Here is a 17,755-nt window from a genome sequence, read left to right on the forward strand (position 1 = left end):
TGGGAGTTGAAGTCCACAAGTCTTAAAAGTTGCTAAGTTTGGACACCCCAGATTTAAACAGTTTCTTAAAACATTTAGAAGCCTGCCTCCATTAAAACAATGCTGTACACCAGTTAAAATAACAGATTAACAAAATGGAGAGAAAAATCAAGTGACTCAAAGCCATTGTGAAATGAATCTCAGCTAACAAAGAATACTTGGGCCTAGAATTTTTTTTAAAAAAAGTTATCTTATGCCTCCCCCAAAAGCACACTTGATGACTTAAAAATGCAAAGTACCTCTTAAACCACTTGCTCAAAATTACCACCCTAAAAGCTGCTGGAATTAAAGATTTAGAGCAGTGTTCCCAACGGATTTTTGGACACGACTCACCTAACCATCTCTAAAATCCTGATGCCCTCCCCCCCCTCCCCGTGACATATAATATTTACGATTCCAAAAGTGAACAAGTACTCATGCGGAGGAAGCCTAAAAGGCCATTAACTTGATTTAAACAAGGTTCCAAAGAACATGGCATCCATGAAAGAGAAAAATAAAAGAACAAAAGACAGAAGTACTAGGAACTTAAGAAATAATTGTATGAAGGGATATGAAAAAACAGCAAATAAAGTTTCAAAACATATAATAGGGCACTGAAATGCATAAACACAAAATAATTTTAATGAAAGCTTTTTCTGACAGTCCCATGATCCTTAGCGGAAACACATCTGATTGGCTGGCAGTTACTCTATCCTCCCCCCCCCCCCGCTTAATCTTTTTAGACCAGGCCCTAGGAAATGCACTTTAACAAAGATAACAATAGGTAAATGAAACACAGCTATTTCATTTACCTATTTCATCACAACTATATAAGAACAATTAGTGGGCTTTCAAAAATTCAGTTAATAGCTCATTTTTGAATTGCCCCCATTAAAAATCAAATTGCCCCAATATTGGGAACGACTGATTTAGAGGAATTGGCTAGTCGCGGAAAGATTATGGGTCTTCCTTCTCTTCCCTCTAATTCAGATGACAGCTCCTTTTCCATAGTGTCTTAAAAATTGGGAAGGAGGCAATTGTAAAACTCCATTTCACCCTAATGCAAAAGCTATCTATTTCCAGAGGTTGCTGATTTGTTCATCAAATGTTCCTCCTCCCAGGACAGATTGTTTTTTTGTTACAAAGAACATAAGGAGCATATTCATACCTTGAAACGGTGCTGGTCTCATTCTTTATGGATGTTATCATTAATTCAATGCAGAATGTGCTAACTTAATTAGTACGATAGAAGCTGCTTCTCTCTTCCGTGAATGTCACTTGCTGAAGTCTTTTTGCCTCTATTTTTTATTGGCAGTAGTATTGAATACTTATCCTTGATATTCATTATAGATGGGATTTTGTGATATTTCTTAATTTAGGCCAATAATTATAATGTCAATGGAATGTGAATTTATGCTTCATTTTGCTCTTCTCAATCAAAAAATTTGCTTCAGCAAGTGTTGATATATCAATGCCAGAAATGCCAATGATGTCACACTGTCATTTATAAAGGTTGCAAAGACAGCTTTTCCTCAAAGGTTTCATTCTATTAATGAATGAAAGCAACGCAGCTTGAATAGCAATTTGTATTCCTAGTTCTATCTTTAAATATTCAAGAGAATGAAGAAAATAATCAGAGAAGGTGAGTGGTGGGTTCCGGATCCCATTCCAACTGGTACGGTTGGAACGCGCCCGGTAGTGTCCACATGGACGCTCGCAGCGCACACATGCATCTTAGCGCCTCCGCGACACTCCAGCTGCTCAGCGGAGCATCGCGCAGGTGCTGTATGCACTGTGCGCGGAAGCGCCAAAGACTTAAAAGACCGGTAAGGAGCTCGGGTGGGTGGCTGGGCCCTCCAGAGCACTGTACCAGAACAGTATCCGGTGCTCCATACCAGGGCGTACCGCCTGCAACCCACCACTGGAGAAGGTCCACCGAAAGTATGAAAATATACTTATGGTCAGAAAACAGTTCCCCCCAAATGTGAAAATTTATTTCAGCAGCGTATCCATTATTGAGCCATGCTTGGCACCGTATGACACACAAAAAATGCAGTGGGAAGAATTAAGCAATTCACCATTTGTATTGTATATAGGTAATCCTGGGCCTATGACAGCAGTTAGGACTGGAATTTCTTTCACTAAGTAAAGTGATTGTAAAGCATGTTGTCACATGATCACATTGCTTAGTAATAGCTGTCATTATAGGAGGCCACATTGTATCATTAAGCAAGGATCTCACATGACCATGACTTCTGATTTTTTGTCTACCTTCCCCCTGACTGTTTATGGGAAGGCAGCAAGAAACATCAAAATCACAATCATGTTATTTTTCTTTTCTTCGATGATAGTATGCATCACTATCATTATTATTTTTGTGCTTTGCTTTTATTTTGTTATTAATTAAAATCAATTTAAAAATGAATGTGGATCACTGGGAAGTCACAATCGTACGTTTTACCTCTAGTACAAGTAATCTAAGGAAACCAAGATTATTATTTTTCAGTTAAAGCTGCTTCCACTTGCATTTTGATTGAACCTAGCACAAATCATGAAGCTGCTCTCCCACATCTCTGTAAAACTTATTTTTAGTAATAATTATGGTATGTATAGAAAAAGACCACACACTTTACAGCTAAATATGTATTTGTATTTGCCCATGAACTGGATCTTGACCAAGAAGTGCTGTGCCCCAACAAATGAAATCAGTGCATTACCTGATTATTTTTGCAAATTGCTTCTTAAAATTGCAGTTTACACAATATCTTTTCTTTCATTGCAGTGCTCAGGATGATAATTTTTAAAATACCTAAACAGCTTCTAAAAGTCCTAGTGCTTTTCAAAGCAGAAATAAATAATAGTAACTAAATATTTTTCTTTACATGTGTTTTATTTTCTTAGTTAAATACACAATTTCTGGTCAGAATCAGATTTAGGCATAAGCTAAGCATGCTACAATTTAGGGGCCAGGAATCTAAAAGAGCCACTCCCTTTTAAAAAAAATTATTATAGTTTTATTATTTCTATGACAGTCTCCGTAAATGAAGTCCTCCTGTACAGATTCATAGCTGTTCAAAGATGATTCATTCTTAGGCCCTCATATGCTTGTTATGCTCAGAACAATCTCACCAGGTTCAATTATTTCACAGTCTTTCTCTGTGTTAGCACTTGCCAAAGAAGCTTCTACAGCTTCCTGTAGCTAATGTCTAAATCCAATCCAGGACTCTGGGTAAAAATTTTGTGTGGCTCTTACTGTATGATGATGGAGGGCAAGAGGTTCAATCCACCCTCAACTCTGGAAGAGAACTTTAGACCAGTCATTCTCTCTCATCTGCTTAATAGAGTCGTCATAAATAGAGGTAACATTGGAAGGAACACTATGTACTCTGAGAACGTCTGGAGAAAAAGGCAGACTATGAAATGAACAGCAAGAACAGTCTTTTCATTCTAACTTTACCCATAAACTTGCTTTCAGTAGCAGTGTAAGAAAAACTATTGTATGAGCTACTTTCCTAAAACCTCCATCTCATGTCACCCTAACCATAACAGAACATGCAAGGAAGATTATTTTTATATGGTCCATCTTTACAGCATTGCCTTAATATTATTTTAATCTCACGGTTGAGGCAGCTTCAAGATCTTTTATTTGTTCCAGCTTTCAACTATGTTTTCCTGCTTCTTTTTGTTAAGGGCAAACTCATTAGCTCCATAGATGATGTGGTCAATGCCATAAGGGATTATGCACACTGTCCAGCTGAACAGTGTTTGTTTCTAATCTGAATAATTAGAAATACATGCATGCTTCTGTGGTAGGAAGTTTTATGCAGGAAAAGCAGATTTTCAATAAAGGAGTAATGTTCAATAAATAACGTTAGCTCTAAGTGCAGATATTATAGCTGAAGTCCTGAGACGTCTATGGCTTGAATTCATATGATATATATGTTCTTTATCTGCATACTCTATGTCAACAGAACAACAACGCTATGCTGACACAATGCTCTTCCTGTGTTTACACAATATGCTTGAGCTGGTTATTGAATTAACTAATTTATTGATGTGCAATTCATTGAAGGTTGGATTCGCATAACATGCTATGCCATAAACAGATAAGCCAAGGTCAAAAGTAACCAAGCCTAACTTCTTATATGAATGCAGCTTATTCTGCAAACAGAAATACAGCGAAGGATGTTGTACAAAGTACAATACAATTGTACAATTGTACATTTTAGTATAGAATGCTGAGGGAAATCAGTTTGCATTGTTAGTTAATGTTCATTGAACACTGACAGATTTAGAGTGTACTGGGTAATAATTTATTTCACATACAATTGATAGATATTTTTAACCACAAGGGCGCTAACATTATGACATCATAACACAAGCTCCACTCTTTCATAGTTACATTGTGACATCGCATGCAAATACTTAAAGAGTGAGATTTGCTTTGCAAATGGGGATTTCATCTCTCTGTCATATACACACTGCTCTAGGATTTTGTAAATTCCAAGAAAGAAACATTTCATATCCTCCACAGATATTACCATTCCAATGGAATAGCTCTGTGTGTGTGTGTGTTTTCAAATTAGGGTGGATTCCTGAAGACCATCTGGCCAGGTCCCTGCTGTTTTCTTGGCATGTTTTTGGAAATACTTTGTCATTGCCTCCTGAGACGCCAAGAGAGAATGACCCAGCTGGCTTTGTGCCTAAGGTGGGACGAGAATTCACTGTTTCTAAGATTCTAGCCTGGAACTTTTAACTACTACATCAAACCAATTCTTATGGAATAGCCTTATCACCTCTAAACATATCCACCTGAATTTTTCTTGTATTATGTTCACACAGCATGCTAAGACATGATGCCTTAATCATGATTAACTGGATAAATTACAATTTAAATTCCACCCATGCTAAACCATAAACTATGGTGTGCAAACCACATTAAGTTTACTCATCATGAAAAATCATAAAAAACCATTAGCAGCAGTCCAATTGTTGGGCTAATAGTTCATGGTTTTGTTCCTATGAGAAACAAGGGCAAGGCCATCTTGGTGAGTTTTCAGCTAACTATCAATGACTTAAAGGTGCATGTAAGTAGTCAAGAGTCATTGTTTCTTTTCCCCAGCTCTAGCCCATGCAGAGACAGTACTCCAGTTCACTACAGAATAGTTTAATAGTATAGATGACTAGGAGTATGTGGGGTCCATTAATATAATCTAAATCCAACAACAAGGTGATCATATAAAGTTGATTACACACTGAATGAGACAATTTTTCTATGTGATTATTAAAAAGGCCAAATGCAAATTGCAGATTGCATCAACAGAAATATGATTTTTAAAAAAAAACTGAAGTAATCAGTTCACTTTATTTTGCTTTGGGATACCCAATTTCAAGTATTGAGTTCAGTTCTACCCACGGCACCAATGATCTATAGAAGTTGAAGCAGGTTTAGAGAAGAGCAACAGAGATAAAATAGAGAAATAGAATCCAATAATCGGTTTGTTTAGAAAAAAGACAACTAAAGAGGATAGGCTAGCTCTCTTCAAATGTATTAAAGGATATCACATGTAAGAGGGCTAAGACATGTCTATTTCAGAATGTGAGTCTTGGGGAAATGGCTTTAAATTACAAGAAGATAAAATCTGTCCGAATGTAAGGAAAAACTTTCTTGCAGACGGAACAATTTGACAGCGGAATCTGTTATCTGGAAACAGCTGTGTTAAGCTGAGGCTAGATCAGGGGTGTCAAACTGGCGGCCCGCAGGGCCGGATATGTCACACACAGGCCACACCCACCCCACCTCCGCCAAAGGGAAAAATATTATGACATGTCACATGACGGCAATGTGACATGACGGTTTTAACACCTGTGGGCTAGATAGTTCTTTGACTGCTGGGGGTTATAACTCCTGCACTAAGCAGGCTGAACTTAATGGGCCCTTTTAATGCTATGATTTTATAAGGAACCTCCTAATAATGAATTACAGCAAATAACTGGTGCACATATATTGCAATGTGCAAACGTGGATTTTCCTTTCAATATTAAAGATGCTCATAATAGTTTAAGGACAAGCTGAAGTCTTGCTCTTTAAGATAAAAAAGAAGAGCACAAGGAAATATTATGACCTGGAGTTAATGCAAGAGAAATGTCATTCTGGCATAACAAAAAGCACCTTTAATAGTAAATACAAAGCTTTACATTTGGGCATCTGTGGAATAATGGAAAGCAACACTGAATGCCTTTTTTTTCTGATCTAGTGAACATCAGCTACTGTGTTCCAAACATAGAATATTGCAATGTGTAATTCCCAAGCAAGCAATAGACTACTATGCTGCTTCCTATATCTGTTCATATCTCCATTATTACTGAATGGCCCCTTTAAAAATTCCAGGATGCTCAGCTAGGGTGGCAGTGACAAGCAGATGCGATCCAATTACAGTCAGCATTTGCCATGAATGGCTTTGTGTGCGACTGATGGGAAGAGGACGGCAGCAACAAGTGCTGTGTGCAGGCTGCAAGTCTTCACTGCTGCTGCTTCTGCTGCTGCTGCTCTGAACTGCACCCACATCCAGACAAGGGTGTGGCAAGAGAAAGCAGAGCAAGAGCTCCTGAGCTTTGGATGAGGAAGAAACTTGGGATCCTCAGGTAAAAGGAGACTCAGCTAACCTCGGTTCAGGTATCATGGCCAAAAGAGAGAAGAGAAGGCAGCGATGATAGGGTAGATCAGTCATGGCATATTTGCATGATGGAGTGGCTAAAGGTGACTATATGAATTTTTTTCAATAGGCTCAATCCAAGAAGCCAATTTTTTGGAGGGGAGGGGGCTATTTTGCTTTGTAACTAGGTAGGTGTCCAGCATCTGTGCTGCTCTTATTTTTGACATCATGGTTGAAACTCTGGGAGGAAGATGTAGGTGGAGACTGCAGCTAGCTTTAGTGTCATATTTACATCCTGAAGCATATTAGGATTAGCAGCTTTGCCTGTTATGCTTAGAGCAGGGATTGCCAACATTCAACATTATGACTCATGTACCTTTAATAGTTTGGGGAGAGACAGCAGATGTGCTGCTTGTCATGTCACAGTGCTTCAAGGGTTTGAAAATCTGCTTGCCTACCTTGTCTTCCCCAGCTCGCCTGAGGGCTGAAAGCTTCATCTTAGGCAATAGATTATGGCAAGGTTGAAAAGGAGAAAGAAGCATTCTTAGAGAGGATTCCCTCCTACCTGAGAAATTTCCTCTATCACTACAACCAGCAAGATCCTAAGAGCCACAGCTGGTTGCATATAGGCAGAACCCATAAATCCAGATTTTCAAAAGCCAAATTGGTGGCTGTAGCTGATCCCCCAAACGGCCTATTTATATCATAGAATTCAAATGATTTTTCAATCCACCAATTTCCTCAGAGAACTCTGGGGATTGCAGTTTTGTGACCAGCTTATTAAAGATCTTTTACAAAATTTTCTGCATCCATTCCAGAAGAAGCCATTGCAGTTAAAATGGCATGGAACACATATAATTCTGTGATCCTTTTTATGTTTTTTTGGGGGGGGGGCACTTGGTGATGAGGCTAATTAATTACTCTTGCTATCTTTGGCATATAATGACAGTTTTTTTTTAATAATTACTTTCAGTCATGTGCACCATTTTATTTTGTCAATTTTCTTAACTGTAAAAATTATGCCATCAACAGAAAAGGATTCAGATTATAGATTCCCTTCCTAGGATCTGAAAACTTAAAAAAAACATAACAATAAAACAATCCTAGTACTGAGAATGAAAGAAAGCAAATAAAGGATTTCTGATGAGTTTGTTTAGGACGGAAAAATGGCAAAGAGAACAGATTCTTACCTTCTTTTGCCCATCTTTTTTCCTTGCTAAAACTACTCTACCGTGGTCTGGATGTCTCCACCTTCAGCAAGCAGATTCATTTCTGAAGTAGAATCTAAAACACGGTACAGACAAGCTAAATTCCTTTCCCAAATGTCTCCTTTTAAGGTCAGAGAAACAAATGAAAACAGGATTCCCCAACTTACTGTTTCTTTATAATGTTAATTGCTCCCCACTCAATGGTTTTTTCCCCTGCAAGTCTCCTGACCTTAGTAAGTACACACTTTTTGCCCAGTAGAGTGAACCCAAACTGAACAGGCTATTTTTTTCCCTCCCCAACAGTTGTGACAATTGTGCTATTAATTCAACTGACATAGTTTGCAGAATATGGTTTAAATAAAAGGTCTATGTTGTACTATACAGAAAACTTTTGTTTAAAAAAAATCTTTCTTTTTAATTTTTTAAAAATTCTCTTCCCAAAGAGAAGAGACTTCGATGCAAATTCATGGGTTGAGAATCATATGCTGCTCTCACAGTTATTTAGTTAAAATTTAGTCTTGCAACTTTAGAATGTAATAGAACTCCAAACAAACTCCTCAGATGGGCACTTTACTGCTGAAAGGTCTGAGATGCTGGGATTCCCCCTAGACTGACGCAGTTGAGGGCAGATGGAATGAACAGGGCCCTGAAAGGTTCCTCACCCTTTTAGTCATCCGAGGTATTCCTAACCCCCCTCCCCCCCCCCACGGACACACACATATACTTAATCATTAGACTTAGGGTGAATCTGCTCTCTTTCCTGTGCCTTAAAGTTCTGGAAGACCACCAAATGGCAAATAAATGAAGTTGTTTGTAACTTGTGTCATATTTAATGCAGAAGCCCAAATAAGGAACATAACGCTTATTCTGTCTCCCGCATTCCTTTAAATAGCAATTGCACTTAGACTTATATATCACTTTACAGTGCTTTTACAGCCAGCTCTAAGTGGTTTACAGAGTCAGCATATTGCCGCCAACAATTTGGGCCCTTATTTTACCTACCTTGGAAGGATAAAAGAATAAAGCAGAAAGGAAATGGAGAACAAGGAGATTTAAAAAATCAACAAGCAGCAAGTGGCAAGAACCCAGTGGGATTAACCATGGAGTTCATTGTGAGTAGCTGCCATGCCTAGTTTCATTTTTTTTTACTACTGATCTGCAACTTCTCTAGTTTCCATTGCTTCTTTTAAATCCCAAGAGGGAATTATTTCCACTTGAATTTTTTTTTTAGAATGGGGTAGGGCAAACTGGGCTCCTTCACAGCGATAAAAACATGTTTCCAAAATGCAACTACATCAGCACTAACATTCTCCATCACCTTCAACAAGAGAATGATTGAAAAAAGGGGGAGAGAAATGACCTCAAGGGTTTTGTCTTCAATTGTTTCTGTCCAGAGGAAGGAAGAAGGAGAGGGAGGGAGGGAGGAGGGATGGAGAGAGAGGGGGGAGGGAGGGAGGGAGGGAGGGAGGGAGGGAGGGAGAGAGAGAGAGAGAGAGAGAGAGAGAGAGAGAGAGAGAGAGAGAGAGAGAATTAGTTACCTATCAGGGCAGAAATTTGAAGTCACAGATATTTGTGTCATCAACATTTGTTTGATCATGGATGGTAATTTTAACGTTTGTGTTGTAATTAGATGAAAATGTATTCATATTTCTGCCCCTGTAGAGATTACTTCCCCATCTTTCTGTGCTCTGGAAAATAAGAAGCTTGAATTGATTGCTGTGACACACCTGACCTCAAATCAACCCACCGAGAGTCTGAAGAAACTCTTGTGGGCCCTCTTAATTCAAAGGAGCGTGGGGAAAAAAAGAACTGATTTTCTTTGCCTTAGCAGCCATGCAGGATTCCCTATTACTGATTGGATGACCAGCATGTTTCTGGCAACTGAGACATCTTGGCCTGTGCTGTTCCTTTGCTCTCAAACTCTCTTCTGCCTCTTCTTTTGCACCCCTTCCTGTTGCTGTACATCCTGCCCTGAACAGTGTCAATGCACCAATTATTCAGGAGCAACTGCTGTTCTGTGTAGTGCGAGCAACTTGGAGGAGATTCCAACAGATATTCCCAAAGATACCATGTTTTTGAAGCTGGATGCAAATAAGATTACTGCAGTTCCCAACAGCACTTTCAGGCACCTGGCCCACTTACAAGAAATAGATCTCTCCAAGAATGCCATTGAGAAGATTGATTCAGCGGCATTTAAGGGTGTGGCTGATGGCCTGCGATTGCTGGATCTTTCTGGCAATCACATACAGAGAATCCCAAAGGAAGCCCTGGTCAACTTGAATGCCATGATTCGCTTATCTAACAACCCTTGGCATTGTGAATGTACTTTGCAGGAAGTCTTGTGGGAAGTGAAACTGGACCCTGATTCAGTCAATGAGATCACCTGCCAAACATCTGTGCAAGAGGAATATGCTGGAAAGCCTCTGCTCCACATCCTAGATTCAGGCATCAACTTTTGCAACATGCATCAGAAAACCACCGATGTTGCCATGTTTGTAACCATGTTCAGCTGGTTTACCTTGGTCATTAGCTACGTGGTATACTATGTCCGGCATAATCAAGAGGATACAAAGAAGCATCTGGAATACTTGAAGTCACTACCTAGCACAAGGGTTCCTAAAGAGACTATCAGCACAATTCTGTAGCCTGGGGTGCTAACCTCCAGCTACACACAGCCTGTTTTCTAAAGAAAAAAATGTTGGATGAAATATAGAAGGTTTATTTCCTGTTGGTTCAGCCAGGACTTTTCTAGATTTTTTTTTAAAGCAAAATGTTTCATAAAAGGTAAAAAAAAATGTGTTGACATTATAAAAATAGTAAAAATGCCTAAATTAAATTTCCCTGTGCTCTAATCTATTGTTACCAATAGTGACCCAACAGAAAAAATATATATAAAAAGATCTTCTTGGCAAGGAATTTGACTGGCACGCATGCTTTAGTTTGGCTCCCTAAAGTTCACAATCAAGATCTTATTCCAAGAGAGAAATCTAACAACCTTCAAATGGAACAATATAATCCTGACAAATGTGCTCATGGTGCCAATAGAATATGTATACAGTTGACTTCTGCTTATTTATTACTCTGAATGAAAAACCACTTTCTCCAAACTTACAGAAAATTCTATTGCCAAATTCATAGATTTTGCAAATGAGGACCCATAAAGTTTGGTGTAGTTTAATAGGTGACATGTATGTTTGCGTGTGTGCTGCAAATCTAAAAAGGGATACACACTTTATACTGTATCTGGACTCACACTTCTTCATTCTCCATCAGATGAATAATGTGTTTTTAATTCCAGAAACGTCATGGTGCATGATGGAAAGGGGTGGGGAATGAGCATATGTTATTTAAAAAAAAATGCCGAATAGATTCCCTTTAGGAAGATGGGGCAGATACATAATGATGAAATTGTTTATTTCTACATTTGCTTACTTTGTACTGCAAATGGTGCTTCAAAAGCGCAGCTGGTCTGGGGATTAATAAATTTGAAAAGGGGGAAAATGAATAATAACTTTAATTTGAGAAAAACCTAGTCCTTGCATCTGATAACAGATTCTGACAACAGAAATCTTCAGACTAAGAGAAGATAATATAAGAATAAGCTAATAGAAAAAGTAAACAAGAAAGACAAAAAGAGCACCTCATTGAGGGAGATGAGTAGTCTAGAAATATGAAATATAAATATCATATTAAATTGGGAACCCTTCTTTACATGATTTTAAGGTTCAAAATCTCTATTAAAAGTGATCCCTGTAAATTTAGCAGATTCTGTTTGAAAAACAGGTTGGATCCAACCTTCTCAGAATTTGGCAGATTCCAATAAAGCAAGGTCAGTACTGAAGAGAATCTACTGGTGGTAAATAAACTTGACAGCAACACTACACAGGATTCATACACTGCACTAGGCACAGAAATGTGCTAGACTTGAAAATAGATTTGCAAATTAAGTCTTCATCTGCATGCTGTTAGGCATTTTAAGACTCTTGAGAACTTTTGATTGTATCTTTGACTCTCTGCTATGCTGTTCTAATGTGATAGCATCGCTTTCCATTGCTACCTTTGGGAAAATGTATGTTCTCATATAAGAGAATATATACATATATATAGCTCAGGGTTGAAATTTGGAGTCCTTGATGCTCTCTGAGCATGGCTGTTTGCTTGCTGACATTCCATTATCAACCTACGTAACATCAATGCTGCTTAGTCAGGTAATAAAACAACTACGTAAGTAAACAGCCATGTTAAGAGAGCTCCAAGGACTTTACAATGTTCCAGTTACTCAACATATATAGATTTCTACTGGATGCATTTGTTTGAAATCTTTATAGCTATCCTGCAGTACTACAGCTTCACTCATGCAAAGGGAACTGGAACATGTGGGAGCACAAATGTGGCATCATCTTAAAACCTCAAGGCCTTTTTCTTAGATTGTGTGTGATCCTGGGAAAAGATGAAACTGCTGTAAGGTGTTGAAAGGGATCACATTTTTAGTTCTGTTCATTCTTAACCCTTTGTGGTTTGTCACATCTGAAGGCCCATCATGTGACAGCTGGTTAATCAACACTTTGACAAATTTCAGTACAGTTGGGCCCTTTTTTATTATTACTACTACTTTTATTCAACTGCTTATGTACCATTGCAATTCATTTGTTGTGCAGGATGTAAATGTTCTCTGGTAATATTTGAGTTATGGGGATATAATTCAGTCTGATGTTGAAACTTTTTCCTTCCTAATTCTCAGTGTAGAATGTGGTTACAGCATCTCTCATAATGAGCATCACAGATTCCTGCACCATTTTGTGAACTTAAAAAAAATACTAGTGGTTATGCATCCCTCTGTTATGTAGTTTATTCCTGAAAAAGTCATCCAATGTCACTTTTTTCCTTTTAAACTGTTTTAAAAAATCAAAAAGATTATCCTCTTGCTCTTCTTTTATTAAAAAGGTGCTATACAAACATTAAAAATTAATATTTCTGCCTTCAAACTGACAATTTAATAAATATAACCCATAAGGAAAAAGAAAGATGGAAGGAGCAAGGAGACAAGTTAAATTAAGTACTAATTCTTCACAAAGGACTCATAATTCCTACCTGCAGATCTTGTTACCAAGAATTTCCCTGTGGGTTTAAAAATAATTACTGTGATTATAATTGTTACCTACAGGAAGCCATTTTTTCCCCCAATAGAACATTTGTCTGCGTGCTACCAGCTGGTCTCGTAAAGGAATAGAACCTTTTACTTTGGACTAAGAAACATGGCATCACCTACTACACCTAATTTTATTTAATGGGGCTATTATGTCTGGCCCATAAAAACTGGAAAACCACCAGATGATAGCAAAAATATATTCTTTGTTGCAATTTTGTGATATTCTGGATTTTTAACTCAAGATAACATAACTCTAAATTATCAGCAATATTTTGTTTATTTGGCATAAGCTAAAGTTTAGTGTTAAAACATGAAGAGATTGGACAAAGCAGAGAATTCAACATTTGCAATGGAAAATAAGGAAGAGAATAATGGTATATCAGTCTATGAGACAGTTGGAACTATCATTTGCTCTGTGTAATCTTTTTTTTTAATTAAGAAAAAGCTCTTTATTTTGCCTTGTATCCATAGCAGTTATTCTATTTATCAGTAGCCAGAAACAAAATCCAAGACTGAAACATTTGCATGATTATATATGGAAATTATACCATGAAGATAGACCTTGTATAAAACGGCAAGTGCTCATTTCCATTTTGCTTGTCTTTTCCTCTTCTGCTCCATGGTGCAGATTTTCTAGGATTTTACCTGGATTGCAGATTCATTATCTCTAGTCATATTGGCTGTTGAAAATATTTGGAATAAGTAAGAAAAGTTGCTTTGGGCTGCATCCCTGCAGGTATCACTTGGATTACAATTAATCATTCAGTGTCTGCTCAAATATGCAATGGCACAAAAGGTGGATTTATGACTGGTCCTCTGAGTACTGACCTTTTCAGTCTCCCTGCAGTCATGTGATCAAGATCTGGGCACTTGGTGCCCAGCTCATAATTATGATATCACAGTAAGCCAAGGTTGATCATGATTTCCCACATTCTCTGCCAGCTTCCCAAACACAAATTCAATGGGGAAGCCACCAAGAGTTCTCAAGTTGCTCCCTTTTTCACCCAGCCAGGTTTTGCAGCATCTGCCCACCGCATTCTCCCAGCTGCCTGTGGCACCACCACATCTGCCTGTGCTCCACAGCATCTGCTTGCCTGGGACTCCTACTTCTTCCTTCATAATGACCACATGGTCCTGGGGTTGCAATGGCAAATAGGACTGCCAGGATTGCGGTCACTAAGTCACATGAAATCCATCATTTAGTGACAGTAATTCCACTTCAACAGATTGAGAAAGTACTAGATTCATTTATACTATTGTGCTCATTTATGTCATCAAGGGATTATGTATCAATTATTTTAAAGCAGAGCTGAGGAGGCTTCTTGGATGAGAAGCAAAATGTCTTCAAAGAAAAGAAGAAAGTCCAGTTGCCTCTTGAAAAAGCACCTTTGAGATAACCACGAGCTGGATGACTGAGCTCTGCATAGATATTTTAAAGCATTACAAGGCATCTGTTGATAATACTGATGTAAACATACAATAAAATATGGAATCAAACATTACTAAATGGCTTACAATTTGGTTTAATAAAAGAAGCAGTCATGATGCTGAGGTAGAACGAGGGAGGACCTTTGACTATTACTTCTCAGGTGCAAAATACTGTATATATTGATTAAAAAAATGTTTTGGTCTACTACAAAGGTTGACAACACAGGACCTACTGAAGGCAGAGCATTCATGATAGTTTTAGATGGTATCTGAGGAATAAAAAAATGAAACATGTAATCTGTTTTTTAAAAGAGGGCAAAAATATTTCACATTAGTAAGATCACTGAATGTCATGAGATGTTGGTAATCTGCATCGGATCTCTCGGGATTTAAGGTTAAGCTTCATTTTTTCATTTGGTTTTGAATGCTGACTTTTGGGATATTTGATGATCCAGTGAGAAAACAAGCGATGGTACCCAGTACTTCAAAAAGTTATTGATACTAAGACATTTTAATTGAATGGCAAATCGGATGGGGGAGGAAGGGGGTCTCCATCCATTTTAACCCTGCCACCATGTCTTTGTGTGGTAGTTTGGGCTGACAGAAAGGGACTTGCCCAGAGTTACCACTAAGCAGTATCCTGAATTGGGGACTTAAGCCCATGTAGTCCTTTTCCAATTTCTGCATACTTTTTTCCAGAAATAGAACCACATATAACATTATCTCCCATTGCAGATGAAGGCAGACAGTCTAACCTAGGGAAACAGCAGTAGGCAAAGCAGTCTCCAAGGCAAACAGCAATCTATCTTACTCTGTATACTTATTTCCTGTTCCATCTACTGTTTTTGGTTTAAACATATGCCCCACATCACATATATAAAATTCCATAATTTTACCATCTATTGTTTGAAGTAAATACAAGTCTTATAATGAATTCTAAAGGTTCTCACTTTGTTTTACTTTTTATAAATGTCAAATTGAATCCAGACTGGATACTCCCAGTTCTTAAATTATGGGAGCAGACATTGTAGCTGTAGTTAGATTTCATCTGAGATGAAGTTTGAATGCAAATAAGGTCTGACACAGCACCTCTGAGATGGTGCAAATCACTCTGTTTTATTAGGAACTGCTTTCAATACTGTAAATATCATCCCAATAATAAATAATTCCATCTCCATATATCCACAAAGCAAATGTGACCACCAACAATTTACATATAATATTTTGTGAATGGACAATAATACATTTTAGCAGCAAACAGAAGCTTTTCTATTCACAAACTAACATGGGAAAATAAACTAAGAAAATTAGGGTCAACTAGGATTGGAGTTTATTGCCGAGATATCATAAATCCATATCAAAGTACTGGTATCAGGACTTTCCTGATGTCCCCATGTGAAAAAGTTCAGAAGTATTATTTCCTAAAGCTTAAAACAGAAACTTTTAAGCAATATTGAATTTTCTTTCCCTGTAGCTATGCTGCAAAACTGGAGAATAGAAACCTGGAAGACTCATAATAAATCCAAGACTTTTTGTAAAAACACAATCCTTCTACTATAAGGAATATATGTCATGCAATCTACGGTAGCCAGTAATAGAGGAGTAACTGAATTTTGAATTTTCTCACCAAGGCTCAGAATTTTTTTCCTTGAAACCCTGAGATTCAAATCTGGAAATTGCTCATAAAAACAAAACAAAAAGCAGTTGGGCCTTTGTGGTCTCATGAATCTCATATATTACAGATTTTCATATTTTAAAAAATCTCTAGCAATTTCTCCTAGGATCTACATCAAAATTATTTTTGTGACAATGGGTGTGTTGCTGGAATTGACTGACATACAGTATATAAATACATTGCATTGCTATACTCTTCCCATAATGTCACAGTAGTTGATATTCAGACAAGAAATTTGTATGCCCAAACATTTTCGGTAGAAGATAGATGCCAGATAGATGCCTTTTCTGAAGTCCACTGTCCTACTTCAGAAGCAATGAATGCTCAGATGTATCTAATGGTATGAATTGTATTGGTAGCTTTTTAGGGTAGGGATGATGTTCATAAATATAATGGGGGCAGGATAGAATAAGTGAACCAAGGTTTCTGAATTCACAAATATCTTTGGCCAGCTCAAATGTACAGTCATGCAATTCAACTTAATAGCAGAAAGGATCTGTTAAAATCTAATTTTCAACAGCCGCCCACTCAGCTATCTGAGAACTGCCAGAATAATCTCTCTTTCTTATATTGGCCGTATTAATTGAATTATAACAAATTTGATTATAGCTCTGAATAACTAAAACAATTCCTCCCCCGTCCATGCTCTCTGCTTGTAGCTAGAATCTCCATTCAGGTCAAGAATCTCCATTCAGGTCAAAAAAATTTCAGCTTCAGCACCTTGGAGAGGGGTTCTTTTGCACTTGAATACATGAGGTAAGAACCGGCTGTAGTGTTGAAAGCTTCCCAATCCCTACAGCCAAATGTTGGAAGATGGTGAACTGCTACGAAACCTTCATATCCTTGCCATCTGCAGTGCAGACAAAATAGTTACTCAGTTTGTAATTTTCCATTCATAATATCCCATCCTTCCAGTACTTACAGTTCTTTTCTTACTTTGGAATTGAACTGGAGAAACATTCCTTTCATGTAAACTCAGATAACCTACAAATCAGTTTCCACAACCTGGCGTTCCCCAGATGTACTAAGATGTACTCAGTTCCCAAATTCTGTGGAAAAAATGGCCCAATAGCCAGGTGGCTAGGAACTTTAGGATATATTCTAAAAATCTGATTTCTAATATGTAATAGATCACAAATAGGCAACTTGGTGTTTTCCACATTATTATGACTACAATACTGACAGTGCTGTGGGTTTGGGCTGTACTGATTGGAGCTGACTGTCCAAAATGTCTAGAACAGGGGTATCAAACTTGCAGCATAAGGTTGTCATCACCTGACACATCACAATTTCCCCTCCCCCTTTGCTAAAATGGAGCTGAGTGTGGCCAGTGTGTGACACATCCGGCCCTCAGGCCATGAGTTTGACACCCCTGGTCTAACATAATGACTATTCATGATATACAGTAGATTTTTAGCATATCTACCAGCACTATATTATTCATTCAATATAGTTTTATTATCATACAGATAATTCAAATATGGAATTACTTAAACCAAATTTCCTTAGACTGAGCTCATCAGACTTAGATAACCAGCTGTTATTCTGTGAGATTTGAACCAGCTGTTATTCTAAGGGCTTCAATTCCTAGTAGAGGATTTACAGGGGCAAGTAGGAAGTG

General features: G+C 37.8%; 2 protein-coding genes across 5 annotated transcripts in view; one reads left to right on the forward strand and one right to left on the reverse strand.

Annotated features, from left to right (window-relative positions):
• The first annotated feature begins 6,507 nt into the window (after positions 1 to 6,507).
• On the forward strand, positions 6,508 to 14,523 carry LRRC3 (leucine rich repeat containing 3). Of its 4 annotated transcripts, XR_014175661.1 has the most exons (4): positions 6,508 to 6,663; positions 8,808 to 8,994; positions 9,545 to 10,666; positions 14,044 to 14,523. XR_014175661.1 is itself a non-coding variant. In XM_081956561.1 (3 exons), the coding sequence occupies exon 3, from the start codon at positions 9,742 to 9,744 to the stop codon at positions 10,525 to 10,527; it is 786 nt and encodes a 261-aa protein (XP_081812687.1). In that variant the 5' UTR covers positions 6,508 to 6,663; positions 8,808 to 8,994; positions 9,545 to 9,741; the 3' UTR covers positions 10,528 to 12,713. The 4 variants fall into 4 exon arrangements, 3 of the variants coding, with proteins under 3 accessions (XP_081812687.1, XP_081812685.1, XP_081812686.1); XM_081956561.1 differs by lacking the exon at positions 14,044 to 14,523 and having other exon boundaries at positions 9,545 to 12,713; XM_081956559.1 differs by lacking the exon at positions 14,044 to 14,523 and having other exon boundaries at positions 8,893 to 8,994; positions 9,545 to 12,713.
• A 1,110-nt stretch (positions 14,524 to 15,633) lies between these two features.
• TSPEAR (thrombospondin type laminin G domain and EAR repeats) overlaps positions 15,634 to 17,755 on the reverse strand; it is a 38,613-nt gene continuing 36,491 nt past the window's right edge. Inside the window, exon 12 of the mRNA XM_081956566.1 lies at positions 15,634 to 16,984. Coding sequence (XP_081812692.1) covers positions 16,831 to 16,984 — 154 coding nt within the window. The 3' untranslated portion in view covers positions 15,634 to 16,830. The remainder of the gene's footprint in view (positions 16,985 to 17,755) is intronic.

This window comes from Natrix helvetica, assembly GCF_964273705.1.
Source record: "Natrix helvetica genome assembly, chromosome: 5".
Classification (NCBI taxonomy): domain Eukaryota; kingdom Metazoa; phylum Chordata; class Lepidosauria; order Squamata; family Natricidae; genus Natrix; species Natrix helvetica.

What these genes read in the sequence shown, in the direction of transcription:
- LRRC3 (XM_081956561.1), top strand. Translation starts at nt 9,742, where the DNA reads ATGACCAGCATGTTTCTGGCAACTGAGACATCTTGGCCTGTGCTGTTC.